This window comes from Ranitomeya imitator, chromosome 4, assembly GCF_032444005.1.
Source record: "Ranitomeya imitator isolate aRanImi1 chromosome 4, aRanImi1.pri, whole genome shotgun sequence".
Lineage (NCBI taxonomy): Eukaryota > Metazoa > Chordata > Amphibia > Anura > Dendrobatidae > Ranitomeya > Ranitomeya imitator.
This window is the reverse complement of record NC_091285.1, coordinates 58,008,789-58,026,360: the sequence shown is the minus strand read 5'-3', so window position 1 is coordinate 58,026,360 and position 17,572 is coordinate 58,008,789. Positions and strand designations below refer to the sequence as shown.

Sequence of the window (17,572 nt, the reverse complement as noted above, 5' to 3'; positions counted from 1 at the left end):
CTAGATACTCAAAATGACCCTCGGGCGTATTGAATGCAGTTTTCCATTCATCTCCTTGCCTGATTCTCACCAGATTATACGCACCACGAAGATCTATCTTAGTGAACCAACTAGCCCCCTTAATCCGAGCAAAAAAGTCAGATAACAATGGCAAGGGATACTGAAATTTAACAGTGATCTTATTAAGAAGGCGGTAATCAATACACGGTCTCAGCGAACCATCCTTCTTGGCTACAAAGAAGAACCCTGCTCCCAGTGGTGATGACGATGGGCGAATATGTCCCTTCTCCAGGGATTCCTTCACATAACTGCGCATAGCGGCGTGTTCGGGCACGGATAAATTAAATAATCGACCTTTAGGGAATTTACTACCAGGAATCAAATTGATAGCACAATCACAATCCCTATGCGGAGGTAGAGCATCGGACTTGGGCTCTTCAAATACATCCTGATAATCAGACAAGAACTCTGGGACCTCAGAAGGGGTGGATGACGAAATCGACAAAAATGGAACATCACCATGTACCCCCTGACAACCCCAGCTGGATACCGACATGGAATTCCAATCCAATACTGGATTATGGGTTTGTAGCCATGGCAACCCCAACACGACCACATCATGCAGATTATGCAACACCAGAAAGCGAATAACTTCCTGATGTGCAGGAGCCATGCACATGGTCAGCTGGGCCCAGTATTGAGGTTTATTCTTGGCCAAAGGTGTAGCATCAATTCCTCTCAATGGAATAGGACACCGCAAAGGCTCCAAGAAAAACCCACAACGTTTAGCATAATCCAAATCCATCAGATTCAGGGCAGCGCCTGAATCCAAACGCCATGACAGAAAACGACGACAAAGAGCATATCAAGGTAATGGACAGAAGGAATTTGGACTGTACAGTACCAATGACGGCAGACCTAGCGGACCGCTTAGTGCGCTTAGGACAATCAGAAATAGCATGAGTGGAATCACCACAGTAGAAACACAGACCATTCAGACGTCTGTATTCCTGCCGTTCAACTCTAGTCATAGTCCTATCGCACTGCATAGGCTCAGGTTTAACCTCAGGCAGTACCGCCAAATGGTGCACAGATTTACGCTCGCGCAAGCGTCGACCGATCTGAATGGCCAAAGACAAAGACTCATTCAAACCAGCAGGCATAGGAAATCCCACCATGACATCCTTAAGAGCCTCAGAGAGACCCTTTCTGAACAAAGCTGCCAGCGCAGATTCATTCCACTGAGTGAGTACTGACCATTTCCTAAATTTCTGACAATATACTTCTATATCATCCTGACCCTGGCACAAAGCCAGCAAATTTTTCTCAGCCTGATCCACTGAATTAGGCTCATCGTACAGCAATCCGAGCGCCAGGAAAAACGCATCGACACTACTCAATGCAGGGTCTCCTGGCGCAAGAGAAAATGCCCAGTCTTGAGGGTCGCCGCGCAAAAAAGAAATAATAATCAAAACCTGTTGAATAGGATTACCAGAAGAATGAGGTTTCAAGGCCAGAAATAGCTTACAATTATTTTTGAAACTTAGAAACTTAGTTCTATCTCCAAAAAACAAATCAGGAATAGGAATTCTTGGTTCTAACATAGATTTCTGATCAATAGTATCTTGAATTTTTTGTACATTTATAACGAGATTATCCATTGAAGAGCACAGACCCTGAATATCCATGTCCACACCTGTGTCCAGAATCACCCAAATGTCTAGGGGAAAAAAAAAAAGTGAACACAGAGCAGAAAAAAAAAAAAATGATGTCAGAACTTTTTCTTTCCCTCTATTGAGAATCATTAGTTTGGCTCCTTGTACTGTTATGTTTGCTAATGACAGGTGTTATGAAGGCAATCCAGAAACACAGTGTGCTTAGCGATCAGAGCGCACACAGTGATCTGACAAATACCCAAAAATACAAGAACGAGCTCTGAGACGTGGAAACTCTGTAGACTGCACACCTGATCCTATCCTAAACACAACTAAAAGCGGCTGTGGATTGCGCCTAACAACTACCTAGGCAACTCGGCACAGCCTAAGAAACTAGCTAGCCTGAAGATAGAAAAATAGGCCTGACTTGCCCCAGAGAAATTCCCCAAAGGAAAAGGCAGCCCCCCATATATAATGACTGTGAGTAAGATGAAAAGACAAAACGTAGGGATGAAATAGATTCAGCAAAGTGGGGCCCGATATTCTAGGACAGAGCGAGGACAGTAAAGCGAACTTTGCAGTCTACAAAAAACCCTAAAGCAAAACCACGCAAAGGGGGCAAAAAAAAAACCACCGTGCCGAACTAACGGCACGGCAGTACACCCTTTGCGTCTCAGAGCTTCCAGCAAAACAAAAGACAAGCTGGACAGAAAAAAAGCAACAAAAAAGCAAAAAGCACTTAGCTATACAGAGCAGCAGGTCACAGGAACAATCAGGAGAAGCTCAGATCCAACACTGAAACATTGACAAGGAGCAAGGATAGCAGCATCAGGCGGAGTTAAGTAATGAAGCAGTTAACGAGCTCACCAGAACACCTGAGGGAGGAAGCTCAGAAGCTGCAGTACCACTTATGACCACAGGAGTGAATTCAGCCACAGAATTCACAACAGTGAACAGGTTTCTACAGACTTGTTCACTGTGCAAGTAGCCCATGTGTTTTTGGTTCTATAATTGTTCTCTTGTTTCTACAAGACTGGGGAGTTCACCACTCCTCTGTGGGCCATTTGCACTGACGTTGTTCCATCCAGCAAGTCCAAATGGATATTTTCTCTCCGAACCCTGCTTATACAGGTACTATACAGATGATCAGGTTTTTAAATACATCAGATAGGGATTATATACATTAGATAGGACTGCTCTATTATGGGTATACCTTGGCGATTGGTGGAGCAGCTTAATATACATTTTTTTGCAAAAAAAACGTATTAACTAAATACCCTGTATTTTTTTCATTTTTTGACTAGCACTTGCTTATTTACTGTGACTTTTTTACAACAGAGTATTTTTGACCTCGCTGTGCTCTTTTTGTGTCTTCATGTTTCTTGGTGGTGTGACCAGGTTTCTACAGACTTGTTCACTGTGCAAGTAGCCCATGTGTTTTTGGTTCTACACTATAGTAAGCTGGCGAGGTGCATCCCTATATTTATTATAGACTCTGCACCTCTTGGTCAGGGAATCCTTACGCAAATAGCACAAAGTGAACCTCCGGGTTATATTATTATTATAGGTGTTCTTCACAGGGAGGGAGCTCCTTTCTTCTTTCCTACTCCATTGGGTCTTCCCTGATTAAGAGTAATCCGGTCATAGACTGGAAGCCAGGGAGATAATTAAGTGGAGTCATTTTTGCAAGAATAATTTCCTAGGTACTGTTATCGCTAAGGTCTCCAAAAAAAAATTCCATCTTTTCTCTTTGATTTTAAGGAGGTGTTCTCTGAAAAGGGGTGTCAAGAACTGCCTCCCCATCATGTGCATGACTGTCATGTGAACTTGCCCAAGACCAGATTATATAATATCATGCCTTGCCGAGGAACATATTAGACTCTCATCTTCGCCGGGGGGCCGGCGTACCAGTTTAGACTTCCAGGAGGTAAACTGGATTACTATCTGGGACCCATATCCCCTCCCACTCATTCCTGATTTGTTTCCTGAAGCCTACTGCAGGGAAATAAATGGGAAGTGGAAATCCACTCACTGCCGGCATTTGTGCAGAAGAATCAAGAAGCCAATGCCCTACAGGGCGCTGGCTCGGGACAACCACTAGATGTCACAAGGCCCTGTGATGCTGATGGAAGGCGACAGGCATCGAACACACTGGAGCCTGGAATAACGGATTAACAAAGGATTAAAGGAGGATTTCTAAAGAACAAGACCTCAGATATAAGGAATACAGGTTTGACTATTTTAAGTATTCTAGTACCTGTATGCCCATATTACTAGCTTAGGTACATCCAATGGGGCGACAGATTCCCTTTAAACACTTCCATTTTTTAAATCATTTTTACTTTGCAGCAGTTGCTTTAAACTTTTGCACAGGGTTTTACACACATGTTGAATACTAAAAGGATCCCGGGTCAAGATTTGGTACTTTTATGGATCGGTCTTCATTACTTTTTTTTACTCTTGTCTGCAAAAATGTGTACATCTTGGCCCTTAATCACAATGCTTTCGATACGCTACTGTCACGGAACAAGGTTTAGGAAGACAGGAGATTAGGAATCTGGGCCTCTGAACTGCCCCTCAGGCTAGGGGTAGCCCTGTCTTTCCTTAACTTGGGGGTACCCTTGAAGGTAGGGAGGCCCAAGTCACCGACCTGTCCCTGTCTCCTGTTAAACCCTGAACTAAACCCCCAACCCAGGAGGTGAACAGTGTAAACAGCAACACAAAGCAAATAAACAGGAATAAACAATATGAGAGTGAAGGGAACATGATACCAGAAAGTGAATGCACAAACTACAAAGAAACAAAACTCAGAACTTAGCTTGTGCACGCCGCTGCAGACTCCACAACATAGATAGTACAGCAACTGAGCTCCAAACACCAGACTTGGCTGACACCAGGGAGCTGCTACTGCGAGGTTGGGCTCCTGAAAAGAACTGTATAACCAACAGTCAGCTGATGCACCATGTGACCTTATAAAGGATGATGGGAGTGGACAAACATCAGCTGACCCAACAGCAATGCAACAACACCAGCGGGCACGGGGAAGGGGGGGGGGGGGGGAACTGCATTAACCCCCAAAGACCAGAGAGGAAAAAAGGTTTAAATCAGAGGGAAACCAGACCAGCCACAGATCCAAACATGGATCGTGACAGCTACACCCTTGAAAACAACGCTTCCACTTTAGCCCACAAGTGCTGCTTGAGTATTAAGGCTACTTTCACACTAGCGTCGTGTGACGTCCATCGCAATGCGTCGTTTTGGAGAAAAAACGCATCCTGCAAAGTTGCCCGCAGGATGCGTTTTTTCCTCCACAGACTTGCATTTAGCGACGCATTGCGACGTATGGCCACACGTTGCATCCGTCGTGCAACGGATGCGTCGTGTTTTTGGCGGTTGCGACGCACAAAAAAAGTTTGATGCAACTTTTTTGGTGCGTCGTGTCCGCCATTTTCGACCGCGCATGCGCGGCCGAAACTCCGGCTCCTCCCCGCTCATCGCAAAGGGCAGCGGATGCGCTGTAAAACTGCATCCGCTGCCCACGTTGTGCTACATTTAAACACACTGTCTGTCGGTACGTTGGGCCAACGCAAGTGTGAAAGTAGCCTTACCTGTCAATGTCTCTCTCAGGATGACATCTTTGTTAACATTGATGCTGCCCGAACCCCAGTCAATCACCGGACTGATTCCCTTTAATAACTTTTCAGAAGGGTGAGGCTGCACTGGCTGTCGGAGCATGATGGGAGTGGTAGTTTGTCAGCGGCAGGAGACCTACAGTCTGCAGATCGCTGCTGAAGGAGAAGCAGAAAGTTGTGCTGTGTGCGATGCACCATCCATAATCCTGGGTTGCTGGGTTATTCATAAAACAGCAGATTCTTATCTCTCACATGATAATATCACTTTCTGCTCCGCTATTCTGCGGGGTTGGTTCAGACACCAGAAAAGCTTCTTATGACACTGATGTATCAGCTCGCACAAAAACCGAGCAGCGGGTGCTATCTCGCGGGAGATTATATCAAGAGATTGATGAATACACTGCTCGGAGTAAGAAAGAGACCGGGAAGAGACTTTGTAGCACAGATCAATGTGTACTTTATCACAATGCAGCTGATGGAATATTATGCATCTCTTGCATCATTACAAGCGCGCTCAATCATTACACACTTCAGCCGGGTGGCCCTGGAGATTAATATCTGCCCCGCACAACTTAATCCATAGCTGGCAGAACTGACATTAATTTGTGGCATGCCTACTTTATACTGAGTAATAGTTATGCCTTATAATGATGAATTTGTGATCGCTGTCCTGTTATCAGGAAAGGTCTCGGCAATCACCGGAGATGATTTATTCCGGTGATGCACTTTAGGGTACTGTGTCGGAGCATATATATGAGGATGTGAGCGGCACTATTGATTGGCTGCCGGCTGGATGACATTTTCTGCATATTCTGATGCTCTCCTCCTCAGCCCTCACTGGCTTCATGTATTGTAATCATGCATGCAATTATTGATTCACCACCAGTGAAGTACAGCACTATTAGGCCAAACATTTGTTATTTTTACCACTTTTTTTTTTTTAACTATAGTGGTTTTTTTTTTATTCTGCTTCCTGAACATTATGAGGGCGGCCATCTGACCTGAGGTTCTGTTAAAAACAGGCACTCGTATAATCTACAGCAGCTACATGAGCATAGGAAACAATCATGTTTCATCTATGGTTATATTTTTCAGTTCTGTTATGTGATCTGTGCAGAGGTCACTGTGGAGGTAGGAGGAGAAGGGGAGCTGTGACCAGCACAGCTCACCTCCTCCCTCACCCACCACAGCAAATAGTGTATTATCTAAAATCAGGGGCTACATCAAGTGAATAGAAAACAGTTTGTGGCCTATTTACTACTACTATACAATGTATGTAACTGTGGAATTTCCCATGCAATCTTATACCTTTAACCCCTTCGCACCATGGGCATTTTCAGTTTTTTCTCTCCTACTTATCTTCCAAGAGCCAGAACTTTTTAATTTTCCGATCAATATAGCTGTATGACGGCTTATTCTTCACGGGACAAATTGTACTTTTGAATGACACCATTCATTGTAACATATGATGCACTAGAAAGTGGACAAAAATTCAAGTGCGTTGAAATAGAAAAAAAAAAAAAGACAATTTCACAATTGTTTTTTGGGGGTTTTATTTACCATGCTCACTGTATGGATAAAGTGACCTGGCAATATGATTATCCAGGTCAGTACATGTATGCAGAAAACAAACTTATTTATTAGAAGTAGGATTAACAAGAAAGGAGGAGGTGTTGCATTGTATATTAAGAAAATGTATATCTCCACAGAGATCCAAGCTTCAGAGACTGGTATCTCTGTAGAAACGGTTTGGGTAAGAATACAAAGAGAGAAGAACAGAAAGGACACTATGGTAGGCATTTACTATAGGCCACCTGGAAAGACTGAAGATATGCATGAACTCTTTTTACATCAGATGATTATGGGAGATTTTAACTATCCAAACAGTTGTAGAGAGTCTCTCTCAGGCAAAAGTACTGGGTCCAGAAAATTCTTATCTTCTCTTGCTGACAACTTTATCTTTCAAAAGGTAGAAGAGAAAACAAGAAGATTTTCAATCTTGGACCTATGTTACCAACAGGGAGGAAATGGTTGAGGAAGTAAAGGTGGCTGGGAATTTAGGAGGCAGCAATTATGCTATCCTCGAATTTTGGATTACAAGAGGAGGAAGACCAGCAAGGACTCAGACTCTAAGGTTGGACTTCAGAAAGGCAGATTTTAATGGACTCAAAAATGTTCAAAAGGACAGAAAAGTCCAAGAAGACGGGAGATTTTCCTAAATGAAATTCTCACTGCACAATCAGTAAAAATCCCAAAAAGAATGAAGAGTTGGAAGCATTTAAAAGAGACCAGGATGGATGAACACAGAACTTAATCACTTGTTAAAAAGGAAATAAGAAATGTATATTAAATAAGACGGGAGCATATGTAAAGAAGAATATAATGCTGTTTACAGGGAATGCAGGGCAAGCGTTAGTAGAGCTAAATCCAGTAAGTAAGTAGTGATGAGCGAGTGTTCTCGTTACTTGGTTTTTCTGAGCATGCTCAGGTGTACTCAGAGTATTTTGGGCATGCTAGTAGATTATGTTTGTGTCGCCGCAGCTGCATGATTTGCGGCTGCTAGACAACCTGACCACATGCAGGGATTTCCTGTTGTTAGGGAATCCCACATATATTCAGGCTGTCTAGCAGCCGCAAATCATGCAGCTGCGGTGACTCAAACAATCTATGAGCACGCCCAAAATACTCTGAGTACACCCGAGAATGCTCGGAAAACTCGAGTAACGAGTACACTTGTTCATCGCTAGAAGTAAGGCTTGCAAGGGAGACCAAAAGCAATAAAAAAGATTTTGGGGGTATGTCAAAAGCAAAAGAAAAGTCAAAGATGCAATAGGATTTTTACAGGATGAAAAGGGTGAAGTGGTCAAAAATGATGCGACAAGGTCGAACTTTTAAATTCCTATTAACCGTCCCATCGAAGGATCCACACTATCCATAGAGAGATGGTGAGGGAACACTTACGTAATTTAAATGAATAAAATTCTCCTGATCCAGTTGAATTCCTTCCTATCGTACTGAAAGAGTTATCAGAAAAATTGAAGAACCACTTGCTAGAATCTTTGAAAAATCCTGAAGAACAGTAGAAGTCCCAGAAGATTGGAGAAGGGCAAATGTTGTCCCCATCTCCAAAAAAGGAAAGAAAATGGAGCCAGGAAATTACAGGCCAATGAGCCTGTCTTCTATACCAGGAAAGATATTTGAACAGATTATTAAAACCCTAGAACGCGTACCTGGGGCCTCGCAGGCCTGCTAGGATACTTGTTTTCTATTATCTGTAAAACTACATTAGTTAGAATTTTGAAACTCAAGGTAATCCTCAGGTATATAGTTGTTGGTAATATCCAGTTGTTCATATATTTTTATGTTATAGGCATCTCGTATAGCAACGCTTTTTTTGTGACTACCGCAGATTCACGTACCTGGGGCCTTTGAGGCCTTCTTTGGTTTACATGTACTCCTCAGTCTTTTTGTCTGTACTGTTGTTGGGGAAGAACTTATGACTCAGTCTTTATGACTATTGGTCGATGGCTGTTCCTGGGAAGAGTGTGGATTCTGCCTGACATGGTAATGTGATCCTGGAAGGGAGTTTCCCCTCACAAAGTAACCTGATTATGATGTCAGTACAGGTCCTTTAGTCCTAAATCCTAGTTGCTGGAGAGACTTTGGAGGAAGAAGTCAGCTTTCTTTGGTCTGTAACAAAGAACCTTTTTGAGCTCCAAAACCAGAGGCTTCTACTGCACTTACAAGAAAGTGATCTGTTGAAGGTAAGAGTAGGGGGGCTGTACTTTACCCTAAGCACACAAACACTAACAAAGTCTTAGCACACACAGTGTATAGTGCACAAGCCTGATTGTAATCTTTATTTTTTACTTTTCATTTTAGTTTACTCACATCTAAGATTACAATGGCACAGTCTACATCAAGGGGATTGACTGTCCAAGAAATTGAGGCGATTATTTTCAATAGTGATGAAGACAATGACATTTCTTTGTCGGATGAAGAGTATATTCCACCAGCTAATGTATCAACTTCATCGTCCAGCGATTCCTCAGATGATGAAGAAGTAATGGATCCAGCAGAATGTGCAAGTAGAACATCTAAAACAAATATTTTTTGGAACAGTACTGCTGTGGCTCATGCACGCACCCCATCACATAACATTATTAGAGTTCCTCAAGGAGCTGTCGGAATTTCCCAATTCATGTCCAAAAAAGATGTTTTCAGTAAATTTGTTTCAGATGATATTGCAGATGAGGTAGTTTTGTGTACGAATGTGGAAGGTAAACGTATTGCTTCGGAAAAAAAAAAAACTTGGAAAAATTTAACTAAAGAGGAACTATACGCCTATATTGGCCTTACTCTTCTGGCAGGGTCGACTAAATCATATGATGTGCCAATCAGAGAGTTATTTCTGAACCCATTTGCAGATCCACATTACAAAGCCACTATGTCCGCAGATAGATTTGAGGCTATTCGGAGATGCATTCGTTTTGATGAAAAGAGAACTCGGCCTGTGAGGTTGGCAACCGATAAATTAGCGCCTATTAGCTATATATGGAATCTTTTTATCAAGAACTGTTACAAACTTTACAATTCTAGCGAATATGTAACAGTGGACGAACAACTTCTTGCCTTTAGGGGACGTTGCAAATTTATCCAATATATGCCCAGTAAGCCAGCTAAATACGGCATAAAAATGTTCTGGATGTGCGATTCAGCAACTTATTATGGGATGAATGGCATGATTTACTGTGGAAAAGAAGCTGACGCTCCAGTCCAGAAAGATCTATGTTCCAACATAGTGAAAACACTAGCTTCACCAATTTTCCATTCTGGAAAAAATATCACTATGGATAATTATTTTACTAATTTAGAACTGACCAATTTTTTGCTTCAGAAACAACTAACACTTGTTGGTACAATGAGACCAAACCGCCGCGAAATTCCACCAATAATGAAGCACAATGCACAGCGACCAATCTACGAGAGTGTATTCGGTTTCTGCAATGAGGCAACAATGGTGTCCTATAAAGCCAAGAAAGAAAAATCTCTGATATTACTGAGCACAATGCATCACGATGAAAGTATTGACACCAATGACAGGAAACAAAAACCTGAAATTATACTTCATTATAATAAGACAAAAGGATGTGTCGACAAGATGGACAAAATGATTACTGAATATTCGTGTAAAAGGCAGACTAAACGTTGGCCTGTTGCCCTTTTTTCCAATATCCTTGATGTGTCATCCCTCAATAGCTATATTGTTTATTGTCAAACTAATCCAGAATTCCATGCCAACAGGAATGACAAGAGACGTCTATTTTTGACAGAACTTTGTTATGAACTTTTGATGCCTACTATGCTAGAGAGAAGCAGCACAAAATGCTTATCAAGGCAAATTACAGAGGCAATGATCCGATGTGGAATACGCTTTCAGGAACAGCCAGAGCAAAGAGAAAAAAAAAGAAAGTGCTGCTATATTTGTCCAGCAAAGAAAAAGAAAATCGGAGCGTTTCTGTTCTATTTGCGGACAAAATGTATGCAGGGAACATTCTGAAGAAAAAATAATATGCAAGAATTGTCGGGGGAATATGTAAAGTGGAAAATAAATATTCCTGCACCAAGTTTGCTACAGACTTTATGTAAAAACTTTTTATAAGAAAAAATGTATCCATCATAAAAAATTGTACTGAGTGAATATATTGGGCGTGCCCGTTTAGTTACATTTTTGTTGTTTTATGTACATAATTTTTTTTGGGAATTATACACATCTTAGGCTATGTTCCAAGTAGCACTGGGGTTCACCAGAATGGGATCCATAATGGATCTGACCTCCTGGTAACTCCAGCTAAGGCTGATGGAATGCCGGGATTCCACCAGCCTTAGCTGAGGTCACCAAGAGGTCAGATCCATTACGGATCCCCTCCTGGTGGACCCCAGCGCTAGTGGGAATGCATCCTTACTTTGCAAATTTAAAATAAACTTTGAAAAGTATTTTTATTTGAGTTATTCCATGTTATTTGCACACAGGCCTAAAAGGCCCCAGGTACGTGAATATGGGGTAGTCACAAAAAAAGCGTTGCTATACGAAATGCCTATAACATAAAAATATACGAACAACTGGAAATTACTAACAACTATATAGCTGAGGAATACCTAGAGTTTCAAAATTGTAACTAAAGTAGTTTTACAGAAAATAATAAAAAAGTAACCTGACAGGCCTGCGAGGCCCCAGGTACGCGTTCTACCAGCCTTAGCCGGGGTCACCAGAAGGTCAGATCCATTACGAAATCCCGTCCAGGCGGACCCCAGAGCTAGTGGGAATGCATGCTTACTTTCAAATAACTTTGAAAAAAAAATTTTTTTGAGTTATTCCATGTTATTTGAAAACAGGCCTCAAAGGCCCCAGGTACGTAATAGTGTAGATTTCTATGTTCACGCATTCTAGGGTTAAACAGCATTTATGTAAGTACTTGGATAAGAATACAATAATTAACCCGAGCCAGCATGGGTTTGTAGCACACAAGTCATGCCAGACTAATCTAATTTCATTCTATGATGGAATCAATGACTGGGTGGATCAGGAAAATGCGGAAGATATAGTATATCTCGACTTCAGCAAAGCATTTGTTAAACTATTTCATACTATCCTTAGTGAAAAAAATACCAAGTATGGGGTTGACAAGGCTACGGTTAGATGGATTCATAACTGGCTCAGTGTTCATACTCAAAGAGTGGTAATAAATGATTGCACATCCACGCCGATACAGCGATGTCAGCGGGAGATCCAGCGACAAAATAAAGTGCTGGACTTTCCCCAGCGACCAACGATCTCCCAGCAGGGGCCTGATCGTTGGTCGCTGTCACACATAACGATTTCGTTAACGATATCGTTATGTGTGACGGTACCTTAACACTAGAGGAGACAAAGGATTCCGAAGTATCTTGATAAGCTTGAACAATGGGCAGTGACTAATATAATGGTATTTAACATTGAGGGATTAAAGATTCTACATCTGTGCAAGAAAAATGAAAATTAAACAATGGGAGGAACAGAACTAAGCAACAGCACGTGTGAAAAAGACTTGGGTATATTAATAGTTCACAGACTGCACGAGTCAACAGTGTGATGCAGCAGCAGAAAAGGCAAACAGTTCTAGGATGTATTAAGAGAAGCATAGAGTCTAGATCACGTGAAGTCATTATCCTCCTCTACTTCTCCTTGGTGAGGCCTCATCTGGAATACTGTGTCCAGTTCTGGGCACCACATTTTAAAAAAGACATCAACAAACTGGAGCAAGTTCAGAGAAGAGCTACCAGGATGGTGAGCGGACTGCAAAGTGTGTGCTATGAGGAACGGTTAAAGGATCTGGGAATGTTTAGCTTGACACAAAGAAAGCTAAGAGGAGACTTAATAGCTGACTACAAATATCTGAAGGTATGTTACAGTGTAGAGGGATCATTATTATTCTCATTTGCACATGGAAATACGAGAAGCACTGGAATGAAACTGAAAGGGAGAGGGTACAGATTAGAATTTATGAAAAACTTTTTGACAGTGAGGGTGATCAATGAGTGAAACAGGCTGCCATGAGAGGTGGAAAGTTCTCCTTCAATGGAAGTCTTCAAACAGAGGTTGGACAGACATCTGTCTGGGATGGTTTAGTGAACCCTGCGTTGAGCAGGGGGTTGTACACGACCCTGGAGGTCCCTTCCAAGTCTACCATTCTATGAAACATGCATCGGTTTTGAAAACGCATAAAAGAAAAAAAAAAAAAAACAACTCACAAAAACATTTCTTGTCTTAGCATCGGTTTTGAAAACGCATAAAAGAAAAAAAAAACAACTCACAAAAACATTTCTTGTCTTAGCATCGGTTTTGAAAACGCATAAAAGAAAAAAAAAAAAAAACAACTCACAAAAACATTTCTTGTCTTACCATTTTTACAAGACCCGTTTTCATTTTTCGGGATCTACGTCTGTGCAAGGGCTTATTTTTTGTGCCCTGAGCTGACATTTTTACTGATAGTATTTTGGGGTAGATAATGTTTTGATTGCCTCTTATTACATTTTATCGCATTGTTGAGGCAGCCAAAAAAAAAGGAATTCTAGGGTTTTTATTTTTTCAGTTTACCGATTGGATAGTTTATTTTATATTTTGATAGATCAGACTTTTACAAATGCAGTAATGCCAAATGTGTATTTTGTTAATGGGGCAAAAGAGGGGCTATTGGAACTTGTATTTTTTTTCAGATTTGTAAACATTTTTTTCCTACTTTTTACTGTATTCGGTAAGCTGCGATTGTCTCATTGCCTGTGCTATACATAGCACTGTAACAGCACAGCTAGGTATAGAGACAATCACGATCTTCTATGAACGCCGGCCGTGGGCTGGCTTTCACAGGAGGATGTCAATGACAGGCATGGCGGTCTTTAACAGACAAAGTCAGGGAGCCGGCATATGACGTACCAGAATGTGATGTCAGTAAGGGGTTGAAAGAGCATCTTTCACCACATTTTTCATGTTTGAACTCGAAAAACATTGAAATAATGACTGCAGAGCAGAATTAAACATTTTTTTTTAATTTACCTTTCTCTTGCAGAGATATTAGCAATCAAATTATTTGGCACCTTATGAGTTAACTTTCGTTTATTCAAGTGGGTGTCAGATATTTTTCACTAGGGAAGGGTACTTCTCTCTGTATAATGCTGACCAATGATAAGGAGGCAGCAAAACAGGAGAAAAAGAACAAGCCCCCAAAATAGCTTAGAGAAAGTTTCCTTTAAGTGTGCGAGATGTAATGATACATATGTGATCTCCTGGTTTAACCTTCTGTTGGATTAGAACGTGTTGCAATATTACAGCACAGATGACTTCCAGATAAGGTCCCTGTGGGGAAAGGGGCTGAACAACTGAGTTTAGCGGTGTCACATTACAAACCCTTCAGCTCTTCTCCTTTCATAGCACTGTCAGCTCTCCTTTACTGCCCTCCTTCCACACACATTGCCTAAAACTTGCTCTAACCTATGGTGGGGACATGTTGCTTCTTTTGGGTGTTACGGCCTGCTTAGAACTGGTCAGCATCATACAAGGCGAAGAACACATCTCCAGTGAAAACTATCTGATAACTAAGTTTTTATGCCCAAGTGGGTGTTAACTGATTAGGTGTCAAATACTTTGATTGCTAAAATCTCTGCAACAGAGGGGGGGGGGGAAAAAAAAAGTTGTATTGCACTATACATCATCTATGAAATTTGTCATGACAGATCCTTTTAAAATCAGCTGACCGTTGGGGTGCTGGGGATGGACCTCAGCGATCTAACACTGATGTTCCACCACGAGGAAAGGTTATCAATTATTCAATTGTGAAAGTAGCGTAAAACCCTTTAATATAGAAAATGACACTGGAATTTATTAATTAAATAAGTGTCTATAGTAAAAAAAAAATAGGTTTAACAAATAAACTTGATTCAAACAGTAGAATAGTATACATTTACCTTTCCCAGCTTGTCAATGGAGGTACACACTGTCCTGAATTTGGCATCCGGAACGCCACATGATGTGAGAATCCCATAGAGAAGTCTTCTGTCATTCACCTTGTAGAAGCCAGAACATCCACTATAAGTATGGCGCCATAAATCATGCACAAGGGCAATACATCAAAGCAGCTAATCAGCAAATAGATTTTCATCAACCTTATTCCTGAGGTTTACCACAAAAAAAATACTTCCCCCTGATCCAATAATATTTATTATGGGAATGCTCATCGGTTAAAGCCTCCATGTATGACCTCTGGAGGAACTATAGTTCATTGCAATAACACAATCATAAATCTTAACAGTTCAACATTCTCCTGAGATGTTCTCAGAGGTCACTGGTCAGTAGAGGTCATCAGGTCTGTGCTTTAATACACTCAGGTTTTTAATTTTCTGGCTAAAGTCTGGACTTTGGAGTCGGTTTTTGGAATGTCCTACTCATGGTAATAGGACTGTAATACAATGCAAAAAAAGGTGTATTCAATTTCATCCTAAAAGAGCACCAGGCCTGTCCACAGGTAGTGCCTCGTATCGCACGTCAGCCTCATTCGCTGCTTTGCAGCCGTTCTCCAATACTACCAGTCACACTTTGTGAAAGAAAGCAGAACGTATAGGAACTTACATGGAGTTTCTGGTTTGGCTTCTTATTAGTGATGAGCGAACGTGTCAGACCCAGATTCCAATGTTGTTTAACTTAGTAAGCTGTGTGCTGTTTTAATAAAATCAGTGTTTTTTCAGCAGTAGATTATCACTACAGGACAAGTCGTCTCGTGCCTTTGAGACAACTGCTCTGTATAGCCCGCCACCACCATGAGCATGCAGCATTCACTACTGAACACTATGGTGCATACAACACTGAATTATGTCCTGTCGCTGGCCAGTGCCAGCACAGGGTGTTCCTTACAGGCTGAGTTAGCATACTGTTCACTCCCCTCCCACTCCTATGAACTCAGCAGTCTCAGTGTCTCCTATGTGATGAATACAGCAGAGTCTCTGTGAATCCTGTGTGATGTGCATACAGCAGTCTCCGTATCTCCTGTGATGAACACAGCAGTCGCAGCATAAACCACGTAATGTACATAGCAGTGTCAGTGTGTATGTGATGTGTATACAGCAGGTTCTCTGTGTAACCTGTATGATGTGCATGCAGCAGTCTCAGTGTCTCCTATATGATCTATACAGCAGTCTGTGTCTCCTATATGATATATACAGCAGTCTCAGTGTCTCCTATATGATATATACAGCAGTCTCAGTGTCTACTATGTAATGTATACAGCAGTCTCAATGTCTCCTATGTGATGTGTATACAGCAGGGGCTCTGTGTATCCTGTGTGATGTGCATACAGCGGTCGTAGTCTCCTATATGATGCATATACGGCAATCTCGATGTATCCTGTGTGATGTATACAAAGCAGTTTCGATGTCTCCTATGTGATGAATACTGTAGGCCTCCCACTACTTGAGTTATATTAATGTTACATGAGCAGGGATGAATTTTACATGCAATGAAATATACATCCATGTTCAGAACAATTTACTGCTATGAGCGGTGCTTTACAAAACTTATCATCGGAAAAGGGCGACTGTGCCTAAGACAGATGCAAACCTGGAAAAGCAACTCTGAGTAGCAACTTCATTGACACACATCACCTAACATCACACCTCACCAAAGGGAAGCAGTTGCAGCCATTACATTATGGGTGAATTGAATATTTCGCCAAATATTGCATGATATATATTAAGTTGATAATTTTTCAAGGCCAGCGAATGAGGTTATTAATATCCAAATGGCCCATCGAAGAAAAAAAGGTTCCCACCTCTGTGTAATAGCAAAGATACCTTGTAACTAAAAGTAAAAACATCTGTTCTGTCCAAATATGAGCCAGTCCTGTGTCCACTAAAAGTCTATTAATGTGACATAGTGGTTGGGAGAATCATCAGAGGTGGTGATAATGGCTCTTACAGAAGGTGCTGTGTCAGATCGCTCCAAGAAAATCCCATTTATTACCAATTACACATTCCCCAGAAAGAGCAGAGGATGCAAAACTCTACCAGAATGCACCAGACAAAAAACATATGTATTTAGCTTCATTCCATTAAGTGTGATTTTTATTTGTTTCAGGTCAGCACTTACCTTAATGAGAAACCCTCCCAGTTCCAGCTCGCTGAGTATCTCATACATAATCTTCAGACACTCGGCGTCAGGGAGCAGAGGGTCGTAGTGTCCAGCAATGTCAAAATCCTGGCATGAATATGCATGGTGGGATCAATAGAGACAGGCCAAGCGACACATGATAGATGGGGTCACATTTTACAACTCATACATTTTTAAGTAGGTAAGAGTAATACAAATATTGGTTATATAATGTCGGCTGGATAGAAAGTATATTATGTACGGAGCTGCGCAATCTATTCACTTCTAACAGGGGCCTGTATGCCGTGCGGGAGCAGAACGGACCCCACTCCATGCAGGTCACTATGTATTCAGCTTACATGGTCTATCTGGTTAATGGCTCACCTTCACTTTACAGCAGTTCTCTTAAGATGCTAAATATGGAAGCGTGGCCTCAGCCACCCACATTTCAATTAATGCAGAATATCCCCGGCAACCAGTCAGCCAATCTCAATGACTTATTAGTCATCCACATATTCTAATACATGTGTTTGAAACATTCATTTAAAATAAATCTGTCACCAGGTTTTTGCTACTCCATCTGAGCGCAGCATGATGTAGGGACAGAGACC

General features: G+C 41.5%; 1 protein-coding gene across 1 annotated transcript in view; it reads right to left on the bottom strand.

Annotated features, from left to right (window-relative positions):
- Positions 1-17,572, bottom strand: part of LOC138675472 (histidine--tRNA ligase, cytoplasmic-like) — an 89,570-nt gene that overhangs the window by 39,621 nt on the left and 32,377 nt on the right. The window contains exons 8-9 of the mRNA XM_069763761.1: positions 16,962-17,069; positions 14,789-14,887 (exon numbers count right to left, since the gene is read on the bottom strand). Of these exons, the coding sequence (XP_069619862.1) occupies positions 14,789-14,887; positions 16,962-17,069 (207 nt within the window). The remainder of the gene's footprint in view (positions 1-14,788; positions 14,888-16,961; positions 17,070-17,572) is intronic.